Source organism: Staurois parvus, unplaced genomic scaffold, assembly GCF_062004578.1.
Source record: "Staurois parvus isolate SC_StPar_1 unplaced genomic scaffold, SC_StPar_1.0 ptg000618l, whole genome shotgun sequence".
Taxonomy (NCBI): domain Eukaryota; kingdom Metazoa; phylum Chordata; class Amphibia; order Anura; family Ranidae; genus Staurois; species Staurois parvus.
Genome location: NW_028318414.1, coordinates 3,231,462 through 3,252,941, shown reverse-complemented (window position 1 = coordinate 3,252,941; position 21,480 = coordinate 3,231,462). Strand labels below are relative to the sequence as shown.

Below are 21,480 nucleotides of genomic sequence, written 5' to 3'. Positions count from 1 at the left end.
ATCAATGTTTCTGTTAGGGAGGTAAAGGTCCCCTTTAAAGTCAGTTTTAAAAAGCACAAATTGATGCAGCTCTGTCATCATTGTTACATCATTTAATATATTTTTAAAAGCAAGCAGTGTGAGTACCTGAATTTGACTTGGCATCAGCCTCCTGCAGTCTACTGTACAGTTTGTACAGCAGAGCTCAGTGATGGGGAGGGATTAGCAACACAAGTGATGAGCTCATCAGCGTGCTGCTTCTCCTTTCACTGTCCAGTCACTATAGGGATGGGCCTGTAAGTAAAAATTAAACCGCAGCACAGAAAGACTAGGTCCTTTCCTCCTGACTGAATGCAAAGAAATACATACCATTTGGCAGGTAAAACAGCCCCCTTATCAGGGGTGTATTTACCACAAGGCAAACTAGGCACTTGCGTAGGGCAGCATTTTTCAGGGGGGCAGCACCTCCCCCTAGAAGAAGGGATGAAAGAAGGGACAAATGCACCATGGGAACCAGGTGGAATCCAAGAGAGGCTGTGGGCTGTTTGATGGTGTATGTAGAGCCTGGCTCTCGCTCCTGGGGATGTCCAGAGCTGTGAAGATGAGTGTCTCTCTATCACCGGGGGGGGGGGTAGTGTAAGGCTCTCCCAGGTGGGGTGCAGGGGTGTTGTAGATCAATGTAATTTCTCTCTCCACGGGAGGGTAAGGGGGAGTTGTGTTGGTCGGTGTCCATGTGGGCAAACAATTTTTGTGTTGCCTAGGGCAGCACAACACCTAAATACACCACTGCCCCCTATATGTAATACATCTGTGTATTTAGCTTTGTATTTGTCTGTAGTTCCGCTTTGAATACTTCCTGAGTCACAGACCAGCAACAGGTTTATAGCAACTGATGTCAATGCTTGAATTACCATGCCAGAAACTACTGAAGTTGTTAAACCTGAAGGATGACTAGAAGTAGTGGTCAACCACGTCTGCATTTTCAGTGTTTGGACTTCATGTGAGTAGAGAACATAGAAGACAAAACACTACCTCATTATGATTGATAAAATGGTAAACGAGTGCTAGAGATGGCAGCTAGCATAAAAGGTCAAACCTCCAACCCTCTAAACAATAAATATAAAAAATGCAGTGCACAAATGAATAAAATTCTAGTACATCAAAACATATATAAATAAATATAAATATAACACAGATGCGTATATAAATGCCATACCATCTGTGTTATATTTATATTTATTTATATATCTTTTGATGTACTAGAATTTTATTCATTTGTGCGCTGCATTTTTTATATTTACTACCTTATTGTGGCTCATGCACAAACTCAACTTATTATTGCCCTCTGCTGATGGCATATGGTGTGTAAAGGCAATAAGACCTTTTCACACGGGCTTTACAATCATCTGTTTTTCAGACAGACCAGATCAGAAACTCCATGGTGGATGTAATAGGAGGTGTGGTTTACTTGCACCTATCGATCCAGGTCTACAAAAAAAATTAAAAAGGACTGCATCCTTTTCTGTTTTTTTCTTGTTCAAATGTTTTATTGGCATTTTAACAGGGAGGAAAAGAAGGGATATTGGAGATAGACATTTCTCAAACATAAGATTATAATAATAGGCATCAATGACAATAGTGTCTTTACAAAGAAGGGGAGAGGAGGGGAATGGTGGTTTGACAATAAGACATTTTCAAGAAACATAAGATGGGTAAAGCTAATAGCTTAGGTACATACAAAATGTTAACAAGTAAATAGGCGCGTTCCCCAATGTTTCATAGGGGGATCATAACATAGGAGTGTAGAGTTATACAGGATGGTTAGGGGGAAAAAAGGGGGAGGATGGGTCAGGGAGGTCAGAGGGTGAGAGGGGAGGGGTGAGAAGGGGTAAGTGACTCCACAGTTAGCAGCAGTAAATGGAGGAGTATGTGAGATTGGTAGGAAATGGTACCAGAGTAGTATGGAGTATTTATCACGGGTTAAGAAGTGAGTCGTCAAAGAGGAAACACTCTACCCAGTGGTTCCAAACATTCCGGAATTTAGGGATAGTTTCTAGAATTGTGGCTTTCACTTTAGTGTGAATCATGGCCTGGGTAACTTTATTTTTAACTACTGCAATGCTTAGGGAAGGAGATTTCCACGACTTAGCTATGACCTGCTTGGCTGCCGTAGTAACTTGTAGAATAAGTTTGAATTGTGAGTTAGTTACACCAGGGGGGCGTAGATTGAGTAACGCAGTAACCAGGTTCCTTTTTCCATTTTTTTAGGCCAAAACATGATGGAACAAAGGTAGTTTGATGTAAATGGACACAAGTCTGTTTACATCCAGCAGCCCATAGATCCAACTTGTCAAAATGTGAACAAAAAAACTGAATGGGCACAGATGTCACATAAGTGACATACATCCTGTTCTGCTCTGATTCAACAATGCGCCTGTTCCTCCCAGTACACCAGAGACCGATCATTCAACATGGCTGCTGTTGTGAACGAGCCCTTAAATAGGGGGGAAGTCTCATCTCCTGAGTGTCCAGTCATTCTACCAAATATATTGACTGCAGCAAGTGCATGGTGGAGCAATATCGATCAGGCTCCCTAAAGCGTGACTGAATTTTAATTTTATAAATGACACAATGACTTTTACTGCTAACTTTTTTTTGAGACCTTTTTTTAAGCTTAAAATGAGCAGCTTATCATATTCCCGATGCTTGCAGAATGACCCAAAGCCCATTCAGCAATGTACTTCCGGTCCCCATAATACCTGTACAAGAAATAGGGGATGTGGTTGTACCTGGAACAGGACAGCAATAGGTGTCTCCTATAACATCCTGTCCTGGCAGAAAGAGAGGGGAAATCTCCCTAACAGGGACACAGATGAAAGTAAAAACATGCAATACATCAAACCACCACATAAATCTCCTATAATCCATCTAAAGGGATGGTTGCTTGGTTAAATGGTGACACTGTGCAAATCCAAACATAGAAAAAAAGCCAGCACTCCAATTGAAATTCCAAGATGGCTGTTTACTGAAGTCCCATATCAGTAGAAACACTAAAACAAAAGATTGGTGTTTCTACTGACATGGGACTTCAGTAAACAGTCATCTGTGAAGTTCAGTTGGAGTGCTGGCCTTTTTCTATGTTTTCTTGGAAAAAAACTCTTAACCGTTCTATACATACCAAATATTTGGCTAGAGTTGGGTTTTAAGATCATTCCTACATCAACATTTCCAAGGAACGTTTTCTGCTCAAGGAATGTATATATTAAATTTTTGAAAAATAAATTAAATACACTAATTGCTGCAGCAGATAAGCTGCCAGGTGAAAAGCTGTTCTCCACAATGTGTCCTCCTGCAGAGCCCAGACCAGTCCCTGGAGTTCCCCACAGGCACACCCCTTGCATTGCAAACCAAAATACAGTTTTCAGGTGGAGGTGCGCTTTAAGAGACAACTCCAACTTTACGACCATGTTTCATGTTACATCCGATTACCATGAACACCTCCCCACCCCCAAACAATTACTACCCTCCCTCCTTTTGGCACCCCAAATCATTTTGCAGGGTTTTTGTGAATGGAAACACTATCAACCATCATAGCAGAGGGACTGTAAAGCCTACTGAAGCACATGTTCATTGATGTCACTGGCACTGCATTGATACTTCCTCCACTTCTGTATCTTCAGGTTCATAGTTTGGAATGTACCAGGAGCTAGTGGAACCATCTGCAGGAGCCACAACATTGCACCCAAGATCCACTGATTACACTGTTCAACAAATTTTTATTTTTTGCCAGTTTTGGAAACAAAAGGATCCATTTCTTAATGAATTTCACATTCTGAGTTCAAATATAACAATGAAATTTGTCAATTGGCTCTAGTTTCTCTTTTGGCATAGTGCATTTCTCTCGCACGACTGTCCCACTCACAGAGGAAGCAGCAGTACTTAGTATATCCACCTTGAATTCCAAGTAGGATAGCAATCACCTTCAGGTCACCACAAATCGACCATTGATGTTCATCATAGTTGATGCACCTTAAAACCTCTTTCAAGTTTTCATACGTTTCTTTCATTGAAACTGCGTAAGCAACTGGAACTGACAGTAGCTGATTGCCATTATGGAGCAAAACAGCTTTAAAACTCGCCTTTGAAGCATCAATGAACAGCCTTCACTCATCGGGATCATAGCATACGCCGATGGCTGAGATTAAACCATGAACATTGTTACATACAGCAATATCACCTTCCTGGACGAAGAATGGGATCAGATCTTTCTGACGATGACGGTAGAAAGACGTATGAACATCACTTGCTAGGAGATTCCACTGTTGTAGTCTTGACCCCAAAAGCTCTGCCTTGTTCTTCGGAAGATCCAGGTCTCTGATAAGATCGCTCAATTCCACTTGTGTAATGAGGTGTGGTTCAGTGGGTGTGGATGGAAGAAAGTCTGGGTCATGTGAGGTTGACGGTTGATGACTACACGCTTCAGGTTCTTCCTCACTTGACTCAACCACAAAGGATTCTGGTGCTTTAGGAATTGTTAGCCCCTCTCCATGAGGAACTGGACGTATTGCCGATGGAATATTTGGATAGTGCACAGATAACTTTTTCTTCTTATTTAGCCCTTTTGTTGGAGGCACCATACAAAAGTAACAATTACTAACATGATCTGTTGGCTCTCTCCAAATCATTGGCACAGCGAAAGGCATAGATGCCTTTTTTCCATTCAACCATTGCTCCAGTGCCGTCCCACAAGAATTGCAGCATATATGTGGTGCCCAGCTCTTGTCCTGGTCTCCTATCTTGCAGCCAAAATACAAGTTGTAGGCTTTCTTAATCATTCCTGTTATCCTCCTTTTTTGTGAGATAAAAGTTATTTCACCGCAGATATAGCAGAAATTATCTGCTTTATTCACACAAGTTCGAGGCATTACTGAGTAGCCTATATAAGCATAAAACGAAATGTAAAGACGCTGTCGAACTACAATCAGCTACAGATACTGCAGCTTTTATGCAGTGAAGTGATGCAATTAAAGGCTAATATTGCATCATCTCAGTATACATGCAATTTTCTATTGGTCACCAGTATCAATTGCGCAATATGCAGCTGAAGTTGCATCATAATTTTGAATGGCTTACGTCATTAGATGGGTGAATATATCATGGAAACTAGAGCCAATCAACATTTTTTAGGGTCATTTTCGTTTTCAGCACCCCAAAATTATGTAAGATTAGCTAATTTTATGCCCAAAACTTTTTACCTGGTGAACAGTGTTATGGGCACAGTGTTTTGCAGCCTCAAATTAAAAAAAATGAAATACACATTTTTGCTTTTTTTATTCAAACTTGCATTTATTTTATTTAATTTTTCTTAAAAAGGTGGAATTCTCCTTTAAGGTACCCCTAGACATAAGATGACTCCGTTTATCAACTAAAGCAACATTCTAAAGTTTATGAGCTACCTGCAGGGACCGCCAGTTGAGGCTTCTCATGGGAAATTAAATGGGTCATTGTTTGGGGACAATGATACAAATACTGTTGGATCATGACTGTAGGTCTGACCGTACTGTAGTGTCTATAGCCAGCTTTAATTGTAACACGATTTAAATGTGAATATTGAGATTAACTGAAACAAAAAACACGAGGTCTTTGTCAGACTTGATTACCTTTACTGTTAATGACTCACAGCCTAACACATCCACTACATACATTGGCCAACAATTATTCAACATGTTTTGGTGACAGAACGCTCTGAGGTTTCACAAGAGTGTTCTAGGGTCGCGGGTCTCTGGAGTGACTGTGTTGCACAAGAGTTTATTTTATAATGCCTTTATCGGGGGGAGTCATTTCTTGGAAACTGTGTTTAATGTGAAATCAAAATAACAGAAATACACAAAGGGAAACAATGGTCAATTATAGAGCTAATGAGAAACAGATGCACACTGCTGAATGCTTAGTCTACAGTACTCTGGCTGTCTTAGTTCATAGAACTCTTGTCCACAGCCTCTGAGGGGCTCCCTCTCATCTTCCAGATAATTGTCTTTTGTTTTAGGGAAATAGGTGGCAGAACATTTCCTCTGGTAAGGTCTGTCCATAGATTTTAGATGGATCAGCATGTGGAGAGCATAGGCGAGGACTAGTAGGAGGATAAGTGACATGACTAGTCCCATAAGAATAGCTGGAGAAAAGTAAGTTGTACAGTCTTTGGCATAGGAAAACACTCCTTCTTCAATGTTAAATCCTTGTATCTGCAATACAAAATAGGCATCACACTCACATATTAATACATGCACTGGTCACCTGCAAAAACAAATGATCTTAGAATAAAGTTCTGTTTTGGTGTGCCTGTTGCTGTGTATCCAGTATGTGCAAAATCTAAGTTTTTGTTCATTTGTACGGTTATTTCTTCTGTACAGGTCACACCTGACAAGCTGCAACTGCGACTAGACAGGGTTGCATACATGGAACAGCTAGGACAACATCTGTAGTTTTCTTAACAGACCCTAAATTTGTCAGTCTCCCCTATGCTTTCCTACAGCAATCCAATCCAGCTTTCCAGTTCACTGACACTATAGCTGCTCTAGGCCCCTCCACCTTTTAGTGAAGGGGCTGCCCCATCTAAAAGCTCCTTTATTGGTCCTTCCACTGCTACTGACCATAGTTCAAAGGCTATGCAGTGCATTATGGAAAATCTGCACAAACAATTTGCCAGTACCACAAATGCTGATGCTGCAGAATTTGCCGCAAATCTGAACCTTACTACAAGGAAGAAGCTGACAGAAGCAGGGAGCAGAGTAAGGGCTCATGTACACTGCAGCTGATAAACTCACGTTTACGATCTGTTCAGTGTTTTTTTCAGCAGCCCCTGAACTCACCCTAATGTTTTCCTATGTGTCCATGTACAGTATGTCGTTTACAGGCAGTTGAGTTTTACAGTCATTTTTTTGAATGCAGAATACTTGCGTTCAAGAGTAGATTTTATCAGCATTTCAAACGCTTGTAAACGCATGTAAACGTGGCTAAATGCAGCTAACCGCATTTATAAGCGTTTGAAAATGTTTTTTTAACTCTTCCATTTCCAGATGCTGTTCAGAGCCTTTTTTCATCATGAAAAATGCATGCAAAGTGTTTTCCCGGTACTCAAATGGACCTGGTACACCATACTTTGAGGTTTCGCATGAAAGAAAATATGTTAGACACTGCTTCAATAATTTCTGCACAGAAATGAGCTGGAACACATCCAAACACCACAAAAAAAAAGAAAGCTAATCTCAACAAATACTGCTCTCTCTGCTCCTGCTCTCTCTATTTCTCTCAAAATGTCTGAAATAGTTAATTTTTTACTGTTTTTCAGTACCCATACTTAAAGTGATTGCAAATCTTTATTTTCTTTTTTAATTAAAATAATAAACATGTCATGCTTACCTGCTCCGTGCAATATTTTGCACAGAGGAGCCCTGATCTTCCTCTTTTCGGGTACCCTGCTGGCACTCCTCCTCTTCAGCCAGTGGCTCTATAGGCAAATACAGCGGGGCTAGGCCCTGCCCCCTCCCTTAACGCAGAGTTTGATTGTCAGCAGCAAGAGCCAATGGCTCCCATTTTGTAAGGAGGGAGAGAGCAGAGAGAGCCGCTGGTTTTGGACACAGCACTGGATCGCAATGGGGCTCAGGTGAGTATAAGGGGAGGGCTGGGGAGAACCAAGTCACAGAAGGTTTTTTACCTTAATGCAGAGAATGCATTCAAGTAAAAAACGTTACGGCTTTACAACCACTGCAGAAATACCGGATCTGTCAGGACTGTTCCCACAGCCTCAATCATCCACACAGAAAAAAGCACTGCTGCTCACGAGATGCGTTGGGGTGCCATTAATCCTAATGGCACTCCCACACACTGGAAATCGCACCACGACTTCCCGCACTGGGAAACACATTGCACTTGCGGTTTCCATGCGGGCAACATTTTCAAACATGCAGGGTCAGGAGGCACAGCAGTCTATTCAAATTAATAGGCTGCCGTATCTGTGCAAATGCAGTTCACAGAGTCGCACAAGTGTGAACATAGAGCAAGTGGTTTTATTTATTTTACATTCTCTTTTTGATATTGCAGCAAAGCTTTGTTGGGCGATTACTGTCAGTACCATCAGCAGTTACCATCTGGGGGTCGATATGCTCAGTTCCAGCATCTTTACTTTGACCAAAGTTCCCAGCAGCCTGTAGAAATCTATTCTATTAACCACTCCTCATACAGAGTTTATTTTTGATAGTACATATTGTTGCTCATTTCTCTTTTACGTTTCTTATAGAGTTTGCCCATTTTAGTTTTTACCGCATCATTTTCATGCAGCTGTAGAGAACACCTTTCCATCAGCCAATCTGAACTCTGCTGCATAAGGGACTGCAAACGATTTAGGTCAAGACAGATTCCAGACAGATTCAACACTAGTACACTTAAAAGTCCATGTAAATCCAAAATGTATTTTCCAATATTTTTGCCAGCATACAGTGCTTTGAAAAAGTATTCATACCCCTTGAAATTTTCCACATTTTGTCACGTTGCAACCAAAAACATAAATGTATTTTATTAGGATTGTATGTGATAGACCAACACAAAGTTGCACATAATTGTGAAGTAGAAGGAAAATGGTAAATGGTTTTCAAATGTTTTACAAATAAATATCTGAAAAGTGTGGAGTGCATTTGTATTCAGCCCCTTTAGTCCTCATGCACACAGCTGCTGTTTTTGCCTTTGAGGTTTCTTTTCTACAGCCAGTAAACCCCCCCCAGCATGCTATTCTATGTGTTCATGCACATCAACGTTTTTTTTGGCAGGGGTGTTTTTTGGCTGGAAAAGTTTTTCTATCTATAAAAACGAAACGCTCTAATGCTGCAAAACGCTGTAAACTGCCGTAAATCGTGGCGAACCAGTGTTTTTGGACTTTTTTTGTAAAAAAAAAGGTGAAAGAATGCAGATGCGCCACTAAACGCTAATGCAAAAATGCTAAAAAATGCTGAAAAGAGAAGCAAACAAGAGGCCCATGGTATCTGGAGGAGCTGCAGAGATCCACAGCTCAGATGGCAGAATCTATCAACAGGATAACTACTAGTCATACACTCCACAAATCTGGCCTTTATGGAAAAGTGGCAAGAAGAAAGCCATTGTTGAAAGAAAGCCATAGAACTTCCATTTGCAGTTTGTGAGAAGCCATGTGAGGGACACAGCAAACATGTGGAAGAAGGTGCTCTCGTCAGAGGAGACCAAAATTGAACTTTTGTGGCATAAAATCAAAATGCTACGTGTGGCGGAAAACTAACACTGCGCATCACCCTAAACACACCATCCCCACAGTGAAACATGGTGGTGGCTGCATCATGTTATGGGGATGCTTTTCTTCAGCAGGCAATCTTAGAAGAAAACCTGTTAGAGTCTGCAAAAGACCCTTCCTCTTCCAGCAGGACAACCCTAAACATACAGCCAGAGATACAATGGAATGGTTCAGATAAAAGCATATTCATGTGTTAGAATGACCCAGTCAAAGTCCAGACCCACTGTAAATCCAATTGAGAATCTGTGGCAAGGCTTGAAAATTGCTGTTCACAGACACTCTCCATCCAATCTGACAGAGCTTGAGTTTCAGTATGTTAAAAAAGAAGAAAGGGCAAAAAGTTCACACTAGATGTGCAAAGCTGGTAGAGACATACCCAAAAAGACTTGCAGCTGTAATTGCAGCAAAAGGTGTTTCTACAAAGTATTGACTCAGGGGGGCTGAATACAAATGCACACTTTTCAGATATTTATTTGTAAAAAAATTTTGAAAACCGTTTATTATTTTCCTTCCACTTCACAATTATCTGCCACTTTGTGTTGATCTATCACATAAAATCCCAATAAAATACATTTATGTTTTTGGTTGTAACATGAGAAAATATAGAACATTTCAAGGGGTATGAATACTTTTGCAAGGCACTGTATATCTGTGTATACAGTTTTCATAAGCAAATATTTTTTTTTTGTAAATCTGTTGCAAAGTTTTTGCCTGAAGGTCCTGCCAGTAACAATACTTCTGGTTTAAAGCTGACAAAGCTAATGCAGGCCATAGACGGGTCGTTTATCGGCCACATTCTTGTCCGCACTAAAAATTGGCCTATATTCACGCCATTAGTGGGGCCAGCCTGTCGTCCGTTTTTCATGGATCTTCACATTTATTTTTATCGGTCATGATGGAAAATCCACGAAAAACAGATGTTTTTCGTGGACATTGGTGGCAGCATCAGCAATGGGGCTGACCGATTTTTTGTTTATCGGCCGAAAATTCGGCCGATAAACGGCCCGTCTATGGCCTGCCTAAGCCACTGTCTTGAAATTAGCAGTAGTGTTGTTAGTCTGCTGTATAGGTGGCTTTTGTGCTGCCTATCAGGTCTTAGTTGATGTGCAGACCTGATAGGCCTCTAAATGGCCAGCTGAAGGACAAAGTAGGCTGACAACACTGCTGCCCATTGTTGTTAATGGCAGGATCTCTGGTTAATAAACTTTGCAACAGATTCACAAAAATGATTTGCTTAAGAAGACTTTATACAGTGAAGCATGATGCCACACATACTGAAAAAAGAGATTCAAGGTTTACACACACATTACTCCATTACTACAGAAAAGAAGCAGGTAAGGATCTTCAATAAATGCTGCTAAAATTCTTGCAATGTAAATAGCTAAACTGGAGGGAGCTGAACTTTTAAACCCTTTGACTGGAATCACTTTGGTCACAAAGGTACAAAATATTCAAGATCATGATGGCGTTAACGTTCCCACAGGCACAGTAGATTCCAATCACTTGTGCTGGCTGTAAATGACTGCATGTCTGTGGACACTCACTGACCTCTCCAGACATTACCTGGCCAACTATTACTTGTGGGCAGAATCAATCAGCTAGATTTTCTCCGCTTTCTCTTAAATTAATGGATGTCTTTCTGCTTTCATTCTCTGTTCTTCAAACCAAAAGCTTGACCACCAAGAACATCAAATTTATGTGTTTTCTGAAAATATTTTAGTGGTCAGACTGAACCTGAACGTCTGACCGCAGTCTGATATCTGTAAATAGTCATACATTCTGAGAAGATTACCCTCCAGCTGTTCAATTTCCAATTCAGGATACAAAATGATGCCTACTATGAGTTTAATTGCTACAGGCAAGGTCCTATTGAGTCATGTCTGTAATGTTGTAAACTTCTACTCATATGTCCCATTGTACATTACAAGGGAAAGGAGGTTTCAGATTGGCAATCATGAACGGTCATGTCATTGCCTGAACAATACTACAGCAGCATTTAAGGTATTAAAAGACTTGAAAGCTGCAGCAGAAACATCAGCTACTTGTAACATCATCAATCTGAAACCCCCAAGGCTTTTAGCTTGTACAAGAAAGTACATAATACTCTAAGCTACTCTTTACCTCTATTCTCATTCTTAATACGCTGGTGCAATGGTAGAAATAAATCTGTAAAGCTCAAAGTCTTTTATTACCTGAAAATCCAGGAAGGTGACATCCCAGAGTGCCGAGCTGTTGTCTGAGCTGGGAAATAACAGAGAATCATATTTCTGTAGGCTGCTCACATGCTGACAGTGGTAAGAATAGCTGATTGGAGCAAATATTTTGGTACTGTTGAACGTTGCTTGCACACTATGGTTGAAGAGGATCTGAATGCATTGCAATTGATACCAATTTTGGACTGAAAGTTTGTAGTAGCTTTTCACCAATAAAAGCCTTGACAGATAAAAATAGAAAACAAAATGATTGAATAGGGAGATCAAACAAAATATTAAAAGGTACCATACTATATTTGACAAATCTGTCTTTAGAAAGACACAAACCATCTGCCAAAATGCCTGTTTTCTACAAACACAGGTATAGTCAATCATTCTTTAAATCAAAGTGTATTTATTGGCTATCAGGAATCAGGTAAAGTGTTCGAATACTAGTCAGAACCCACCTGAACTATCCCACCAGGTAGGTGCCACTGTGGTTCGCCAATCATAATTGGCCAAGACATTCCCTGCCCAGCAACACACCTCTTGTATATGTATAGCAGCGAGGCAGTGAATGCCACTGCCCATTATGTTTGCCAGTCCGCAGTGCCAGCTTCCTGGCAGGAAAGCTCAGGTGGGTTTGGACTAGTGTTTAAACACACCTGAGCTCATCCCTATTGGCTTTGAGCAGTAATACAACTATTTGCAATGGTGCATGAAACCAATGAATTACTGAATTAATGCTTCAAACCTGATTTTTCTGTCCAATAATTCTGACATTTTTTGGGAATATACTAGTAGGACCGGTGCTACCAATAGGCAAACTAGGCAGCCTCCTAGGGTGCACTGCAGCCTAGGGCGCAGCCACGTTTGCTGGTCTTGGCCCTCAGCCTCTGCCCTACGGTGACTACACCTTCTTTACACAGAACATGGTTAGCTCCGCCTGATGATGTGTGACAATGTTCCAAAGGTATCATGAGTTAAAGTCCATCTCTGGCGCTGATAATGCTGCTGAGGGGCAGGACCATAGCATGTTCCAGGGACCCACCATATGCCATGATCCACTGCATCCCCTCCGGTCGAAAGTTTACCAATCACCCCCCCCCCGAGCTTCCATGGTTCTATTCAGGCGTGGTGACCCTCCCATCCTACGCTGGACCTTGTGCTAACAAACCGGGCAGGAAACAGAAGCTCCTGCCACCTCCCCCACTGCCACACAGCCTATCCCCTGTGGTCCCCAACACGATCCTCGCCACCTCTGGCCTCACCATGCCCCTTCTATTGGCGGCGGTAGTCTCCAGGCCGGAGTCCCAGCAACAGCACAGCTGATGTCTCTGTTTGATTGTCCCATCTGCTTCGAATATGTGCTGCCCCCCATCCTGCAGTGCCAGGCCAGACACCTTTTCTGCAACCACTGTCACCAGAAGCTGAGCTGCTGCCCAATGTGTCTGGCTTCCCTCACCCCCAGCATCTGAAACCTGGCCATGGAGAAGGTGGCCTCAACTGTCCTCTTCCCATGTAAGGTAAGTGCCTGCACTGCCAGATCACCATGAATGCCCAGCAGCTGCAGCCATTTCCTTTAGCCCCTGGCAGGCTGGATGGAGAACTTGCAGGCTGTGTAGTTGGAGATCAGTGTATTCTAGGACTCCATATACCTGATGGATAATAAGACAGGCAGTAATTATATGGGTTCCCATCACTCCTATGATGTGGTCAGTCTCAGAGGTTATACCTGGTCTTGCCTAGGGCGCCAAATAGTCTAGTACCAGCCCTGTTACCAGAACTATTGTTCATAGCTAACAAGCTGCAGGTATCAGGCAGATGATGTTGAAAGGTACTAAATGATAATTTGCAGGATCTACACCCCTTTTATCTCTTACTGCATTAGTTAAAACCCATAAAAAAATCATGCATTCATAAAATAAAATATAGGTTAGCAAATGCAACTTGTATTAGGCAAATGCAGCTTGTATAAGGCAGAAGAATGGTTGGTCACAATAGATAAAGACTGTCTGGCCATAGACATTCCTGCTGAACCAGCCGAGTTTTGAACCATGTATGGGCAGATGGAATGTACTCAAGTATTCAATTTGTCAACTTGGGTACAACCAACCTGATTTTGCATGCGATTATCCCGAGCGGCTGTTATAGCTGTTAGCAATAATCATTGTATTCTCCCATTGGGGACAACAGCCCATGGTTGCAGGACAGAAATTCTCTCCGTGTATGGCCTGCCTAACTCACATAAAAACAAACATTGTGTAACTATTCTGTCATCTTATACAGTTGTGTTCAAAATAATAGCAGTCAGACATCACTAACCTGATCAATCACTGTTTTTGGTAGAAATGATATTTCTAATCGGCAAATAATTTACTAGCAGGTGCAGTAGAGTAATAGAAATCCAACAGACCCAACAGTCATGACATACATGCTGCTGATTCTGTGTAATTGAATCACTAATTGAAAGGGGCATGTTCAAAATAATAGCAGTGTGGAGTTCTATTAGTGAGGTCATTCATTCTTTGAAAAACAGGTGGCAATTATTGCCCTTATTTAAGGAAGGAAGGCAGCAAATGTTGTACATGCTGGTTACAGTGCATTTCTCTCTGAAATTCTGAGGAAAATGGGTCGTTCCAGACATTGTTCAGAATAACAGCGTACCTTGATTAAAAAGTTGATTGGAGAGGGGAAAACATATAAAGAAGTGCAGAAAATGATAGGCTGCTCAGCTAAAATGATTGGAAATGCTTTAAAATGGCAACCAAAACCTGAAAGACGTGGAAGAAAGCAAAAAAACTACCATTCGAATGGATAGAAGAATAGCCAAAATGGCAAGAAGACGCCTATGTGAAGCCAAGCTATCTGCAAGAAGCCCCCGCAAAGTCTCACTGTTGAAAAAAAGACATGCTGAAGAGGTTACAATTTGCCAAAGAGCACATTGACTGGCCTAAAGAGAAATGGCGCAACATTTTGTGGACTGATGAAAGTAAGATTGGTCTTTTTGGGTCTAGTGGCCGGAGACAGTTTGTCAGACGACCCCCAAACACTGAATTCAAGCCAGAGTACACTGTGAAGACAGTGAAGCATGGTTGCGCAAGCATCATGATATGGGGATGTTTCTCATACTACGGTGTTGGGCCTATTTATCGCATACCAGGGATCATGGATCAGTTTTAATACATCAGAATACTTGAAGAGGTCATGCTGCCTTATGCTGAAGAGGAAATGCCCTTGAAATGGGTGTTCCAACAAGACAACGACCCCAAATACACCAGTAAACGTGCAACATCTTGGTTCCAGACCAACAAGATTGACGTTATGGAGTGGCCAGCCCAATCCCCGGATCTTAATCCAATAGAAAACTTGTTGGGTGACATCAAAAATGCAGTTTCTGAGGCAAAACCAAGAAATAGAGAAGAACTGTGGAATGTAGTCCAATCATCCTGGGCTGGAATACCTGTTCACAGGTGCCAGAAGTTGGTTGACTCCATGCAACACAGATGTACAGCAGTTCTCAGAAACAGTGGTTATACAACTAAATATTAAGTGATTCAAAGGAACGCAAAATCTTCAAACATTTTTCAGTTTATATAGTGAATATATAGTGAATGTTTGAGTTTGTAAAGAAGAAAACAAACACTGCTATTTTTTTGAACAGTCTAATATTCACTTTTCTTCAATTTTTTTAGAGGAAGAACACAAATTTGATATATCTTTCTTCATGTTTTGATTTGGAATAGAATGCATAGTGTTCCCAATGCATTTGTGTGTATGGAAATAAAAGCTATTAGAAGGATTTTGAGCTTTATTCACTTTTTTCAACACACTGCTATTATTTTGAGCACAACTGTATGTGCTACTGAACATCAGTAGTCCTGTGTCCAATACTCCATGGCACTGGAGGGTATCCCATCTGCTTTATATGCAGAACTGATATTTAACTATACTTGTCCTCAAACCTGTCTGCAGTCATCCCCTCCTTGATACCTTCAATTTTCATGCTAGGACAACCCACTAGTGTGTAGCAAGAGACAGATAAACAGATAATGTTTGAATTTTTGGACTGCAATAAAAAATATATAAATTCACCTTTTTTTTAGGGTAAAGTGAACATTCACCCAAACTATATACATATTTTGATTACAAAATTAAATATTTCTTATGCTATAGTGGAGCTCACATGGTACAGTTGGGTAAACGTGTATAGGTAATACTATCCCAAACCTAAATCAATATCAGAGTAGAAACAGAAATGGCATAAAGGAGAGTAGCAAAAATATACTCTTTAATCACACACAAACAGTTTTTGGAGCAAACAATTCCAATGTGTGGGTAAAAAAAGAAGCACAACATTGTCATACTCAAGCAGCCACATAATCAGATGCATTCATCATGGAGACAAAAAGCAGCAATGTGGGAATACAATATACCCCTAAATATTAACATAAGCTATCGGTAAACACTAGTGAATGCAATAAAATACTAGTGAACCAGCAGTAAAATCACTTTAGAACAAGCCATCACTCACCTCTGTAGCTATAGGAATTTTGGATAAAATTGTCTGAAGTTTCACAACAGAAGCACTGAAGCTCCATTCCCCTTGTTTTTCTGCCAGCCTTCTAATGTAAACAAACACCAGGAGCACAAAAGCTGTCAGAAATTGATTGAAACCAGACTTTAGAGCAGCATTCTCAAAAGGAGTGATATCTGCATTCTTCAGGGGTGCCTAAAAATTGCCCCAATACAGGCAGACAGGTGGATCATGCCTACATTTTGTACACAGAGCCAAACCCTATGCTGGGCCACCTGTGTCCTACTAACCGATGATGTCAATGGTTGTTAAGGAGCATGTCTGGAGACTACAAAGTGTCGTTGGTTGCCACTTCCCTGATTCTTTCCATTAGTGCTGGGGCCACATTAGCTGTGTGATGGAGAGAAACAGAGGGAGAAAGACTGTATAAGGGCTTCCTCTCATGAGCACTGCAAAACAGCATTAAAGCTGTCCAGAAGTGTGACTTAGGACTATGGACCAGGAGCTGCACACAGAAGGTTTTTTTACCTTCATAAATAGAATGCATAAAGGTAAAAAAAAAACCTTGCACCTTTAGAACCACTTTAACAGCTCATAGGACAGCAATCTAAATACCAGCAGACTAAAAGCAATAGTTATTGGAGTAGGTTAACTGATCATTCACACATTGTAACTTCTGCCATACATTTTAAGGGAAACGCACATCCGTTGTTGCAATTTGTGCCTTTTTAAAAAATGTCTGTATTGCTAACTGTTACACCCAGACAGAAATATTTTACCCTATAGCATCTTCTTCAAAGAGTAAAGTTTTTTCATTTCTAATTAGAGCATTCAGAGATTCTGCTTAATGATTATTAAACGTCTTTTTAATCAACAGGAAAACAGTGCCAAAACAAAACACATATAAACAAATATAAGCAACTAAGCAGCAGTAAAACAAAAAGGTTTAAAAGTGAAAAAAACACTTAAGTTGTGTCTGCCTTGTGTTTGGTTCAGTGCAAAGTTTGGAGTCCAATCTGTTATGGCAGAGTCACTGTCCCTCAGAAACGTGACTCTCAATATCCTTGATAGTTTTGCTGTCAAATGAGAGCTCAGAGCTGCTAATGCAACAGACTTTCCTTCTAAAGCAGTCATTTTGACCCTATGGTATGCAGCAGTACATTTGGGAGTGCTTGAGAACATTTTTATAATGGTGGAAAAAGTCTGTGACAGAGGAGAGTTAGGCAATTTACTGGTCAACAGAGTAAAACAAAGGCCATGGCAGTGAGAGTCAGAGACTTCGCTGTGTGCTGTTGGTCCACATAGTAATCCAGTGGTCACATTTTCTAGTGATAAATGTATAGCTCTGGCTGTTGGCACTTTAGTTGGTCCCCAGTGAAGGGGGTATGCCCTTCACCTCTATTAGGAATAGATGCTGCCTTCTGGATTCTACTGAAGATAAAGTGGTGTGGGACAGACACAGTGAGCACTGAGTCCTTTGTATTGTGCCCTATGTCCTAAGCCCTGCATCCCAAGACCAGTGTCCAGCATACTGAGTACAGCGTTTAATTTCCTGTGTCCAGAGTCCAAAAGACATGTTTCCATAGTCCAGATTACTGGTTTCCTGTGTCTAGGGCCTAGATTCCCGAGTCATGTGTCCAGTTCTGTGTACAGTTTCCAGAGTCCAGAGTAATGTGTCCAGAATCATATGTCCCCAGTCCTCTGTCCAGTGTCCTGAGTCCAGAGTACTGTGTCCTGAATGCAGAGTAATGTGTCCATAGTCCCGTATCCTAAATCCAGAATCATATGTCCCCAGTCCTCTGTCCAGGGTTCAGAATCCAGGGTCCTGTGTCTTGTATCAAGAGATCAGAGTACTGTATTGTGAGGCCAGAGTCCTGTGTCCTAAGTCTAGATTTCAGTGTTTTGAGTAAAGAGTACTGTGATCTGAGTCCATAATAATGTGTTCAAGGTCCTGAGTCCTGTATCCTAAGTCCAAAGTCTTGTATCCTGAGTCCAGACTCTTTTGTCCAGAGTCCAAAGACTTGTGTCTGAAATCCAGTGTCTTGAATCCAGTGTCCTGAGTCCAACGAATAGTGTCTTGATTCCAGAATCCAGGGTCCTGTGTCCTGAGTTCAGAGTGAAGTGTCCAGTATCCAGTGTCCAGCATCCAGTGTCCAGCATCCAGTGTCCAGCATCCAGTGTCCTGAGTTCAGTGTTCAGAGTCCTGTATCCTGAGCCCACAGTCTAATGTCTAAAGTACACTGGCCAGAGTCCAGTATCCTGAGTCCAGTGTCCTGTGTCCTCAGTCTAGTATCCAGAGCCTTGTTTCAAGAACCCAGTGTCCTGAGTGAGGAATACTGTGGGAATTTTTGTTTCAGTCCAGTGATTCAATATACTGAATGTGCTATGTTAATAGCTCAGGTTGAAGCAATTACACATACTATATATAAAAATAGTTGGTTAGTTAGGGACTCTTATATACAGTAGATTCTTCATGAGCCACAAACTTTATATATAGCACTGGCACTATACCTGAACTTGAAAAAAGTGTCCACAGCAAAGACATATTAGTGGCCTTCTGATACTTAACATACAGTATGTTAGTGCACTCTCATTCATGGATAACTGTATTTAAAAAGTGAGTCTACAGTAAACAGACAGAAGCAGTGACCTTTTTATTTTTATATTAAATCAAATCTTTATTTCCACCTCAGTTGTGGGTTTATCCTCCATAATATTGTATTGGAGGTTTAGTCAACTGTTACAATGTCTCTGTATGCCATCTAACTTTGCACCTGACTTGTGAATACTGGCAAAAATAAGGGGGCAGGAATGGAGTCCAGTTCTACTCCCCCATTCTCTCCACACAGCTCAGGGTCTTGTCAGACACATCACAATACAATCTATCTAATTGTCCCAATGACGTGTTTAATCAAACCTGTAAATAATGGATATTCTGATATTTTGAACCAGAACAGAGATAGAGGAAATCTTTCAATGGGGACACGTATTCCAGTGACAACCTCACTTCAGAGAGCTTTTTCGCATTTCCTGTTGTGCCTACAGGATAGGAATAAAAGGAAATCTCCCCAATGGATCAGAGCTGGTCCCCATAAGAGCTTTAACCATTCCTTACTCTAATATAGATAATAAAAAAGGACTAAGATTAAACTGGTATTAAACCCAAAAGCAAAAATGTGTTATATTGCAGCTTACCAATTTTTAAATGTGATGGCTGCATTCGTTTTCTTTATTAGGTTTTCTTTCTTCTGTTTGCACCTGGTTATCTGGACAGTAAGTTTGTTGTTTTTCAAAAGAACAAGCTATCTTCCAGATGTTTCAGTTACAGAGACAAAACATTTACCACTGACAGGAGTGCTCACAATTATCAGCTTTTATGTATGTAAAACCTTTATCCAAAAAAGGAACAAATCTGTTTGCTGTAACCGCTTATAAAATATTAGCTGATGTTTGGCTTCGATTTGTTAGTGTATCTAAATCTGCTAGTCCATCTAATATTTCCCTCCCCACAGACTAACAATACTGCAGTAAAAGGGTGCCCCCTGTGCGACTTCATCCAGAGTGGGCAAGGGAGAATGTCACCAGCACACCGAGGATTACCAATATGGGTCCAAAAGTTTTAATGAATGATCACATTGTTACAGCAAGTAACCACATGTCACATGTCTGATGAAGGGGACCTGCGAGACTCCGAAACGTTGCCTTGCTGTAACTATGTGAGTGTTCATTAAAGCTTTTGGACCCATATTGGTGATCCTCGGTGTGCTGGTGACATTCTCCCTTGTTGATTCTGTTTGGTTCCAGCCGACGGCCGCTGCAGTATCCACTTATACACATTGCCATTTTTAATGCAGGAACGTGTGCGTTTGGATTGTACACCTGCATTCATCTGGAGGTATTCACCAGGTGAAAACAGAGGGAAAAAGCAAAAAGGTAAACTAATGTGGCCACAACATCTAAGGATTGGTAAGTTGCAATATATTACATTTTTGGTTTTTGGTTTAATACTGCTTTAACTTTATACCTTTATACCTTGAGATTTACATATGAAAACAGAAGGGTCTACAATGAAGCAAAATGTTGTCTCCTAAGATGGGCTTATCATGAAATATAAGAAATTGTTGGAAAGTTAAAGAAGACAACTTTACACGTGGGAAAAAGTTCACAATATAAAACAAAATTAGAGAAGTTAACATTAGTTGGCAGTAAAATGTCATAGCAAGCTTTTCCAGCAATAAAGCCCAAGAAATACTAATTTAAATTTATATCAAAGTAATTAAATATTGAGTTGTTATAAGATTGGCACAAACAGTATTGTCAGGTCCAATAATAATATTGCAAACTCAGAACCATGCAAAACAAAACTGGCAGTTAGTTGCTCATTAAAGCTTGCTGTGCTACATCTGAAATCACTTGAAGGAAAATGTCAAGAAAATACAAATGCTGCCTAAAACTCTTCTCAAGTAAAAAAAAAAAAAAAAAGATTTTGCTAGTTTATAGATCAAAAAAAAGCCTCAAGCTTCTGTTAAATTTCTGTTTTTTCAGTTGCTAAGGCAGAATTTGTACTCAGTTACTTGCTACCATTGGAGCAAGGGTTTTAACCTTTCCCATTCCCACAGGGCTGAGCTGCCACTTTTGTAGGCTCACCGTGCTGAATTGCAAATGCATCCCAATGTATAAGAATAAGTGCAAAAGCTCTTAATCAACCAAAGGGTTGGGGATGGTGTCATAGTTCCAGCCTGATGGTCTCTGATACAGATAACTGCACTAAACCAGAGGGCACAAATTGTCAAAGCAGTGCACCTGTCTGCCACTTTATAAGGGAAGATGCACTTGCAGACAGTTGGTATTTGGATGGATGAGCCCTGACAGTAAAGGCAATACAGATTGTTTGGCTTCTCTATGTTTATCTTTGATTCTACATCCCTGCATTTTTCTCTAGTGTCCAAAGAAGCTATAAACCCCGCTAGCTGACAAATTTACCCAACCGCATCACTCATTCACAGCATTCTGCGAATGAGAGACTACAAGTCCTGGCAGCCTTAGGGGCTGTCAGCTTGTAGTCCTCAATGAACTAGCATCATAGTAGTTAATTGATTCTTCCTGTCAATATATCTGACTGCTCATACATTCCATACGAGCAAGCAGATATTATAATAGATCTGCAGAAGACCTACATGGCACTAACGATCTGCTGATCACTGGTGCAATGCTTTACAGGCTCCTGCAGACAAAAATAATAAATGCACATTTTTTACCTGCAACAAAATGTGCATTGATTATTTTTTACTAAAAGGTGAGCTTATATGTTAAAGTGACACTATAGGATAACATTTTTAGGGTAAAAAAAATTGTGTTATACTTACCTACCCTGTGGAATGAAATTGCACAGAAAGGTCCTTTACTTCCTCTTCTGGCAGTCCCCTGCCGGTGCCTTCCACTCCTCCAGGTGACTT

The 21,480-nt window shown here is 40.8% G+C and overlaps 1 protein-coding gene across 2 annotated transcripts in view; it reads right to left on the bottom strand.

Annotated features, from left to right (window-relative positions):
- Positions 1-5,621: 5,621 nt before the first annotated feature.
- Positions 5,622-21,480, bottom strand: part of LOC149449465 (V-type proton ATPase subunit S1-like protein) — an 80,129-nt gene continuing 64,270 nt past the window's right edge. For both annotated transcript variants that reach the window (XM_089693236.1, XM_089693237.1), the window contains 2 exons: positions 11,488-11,728; positions 5,622-6,221 (listed from right to left, as the gene is read on the bottom strand). In XM_089693236.1, coding sequence (XP_089549362.1) covers positions 5,895-6,221; positions 11,488-11,728 — 568 coding nt within the window. In that variant the 3' untranslated portion in view covers positions 5,622-5,894. The remainder of the gene's footprint in view (positions 6,222-11,487; positions 11,729-21,480) is intronic.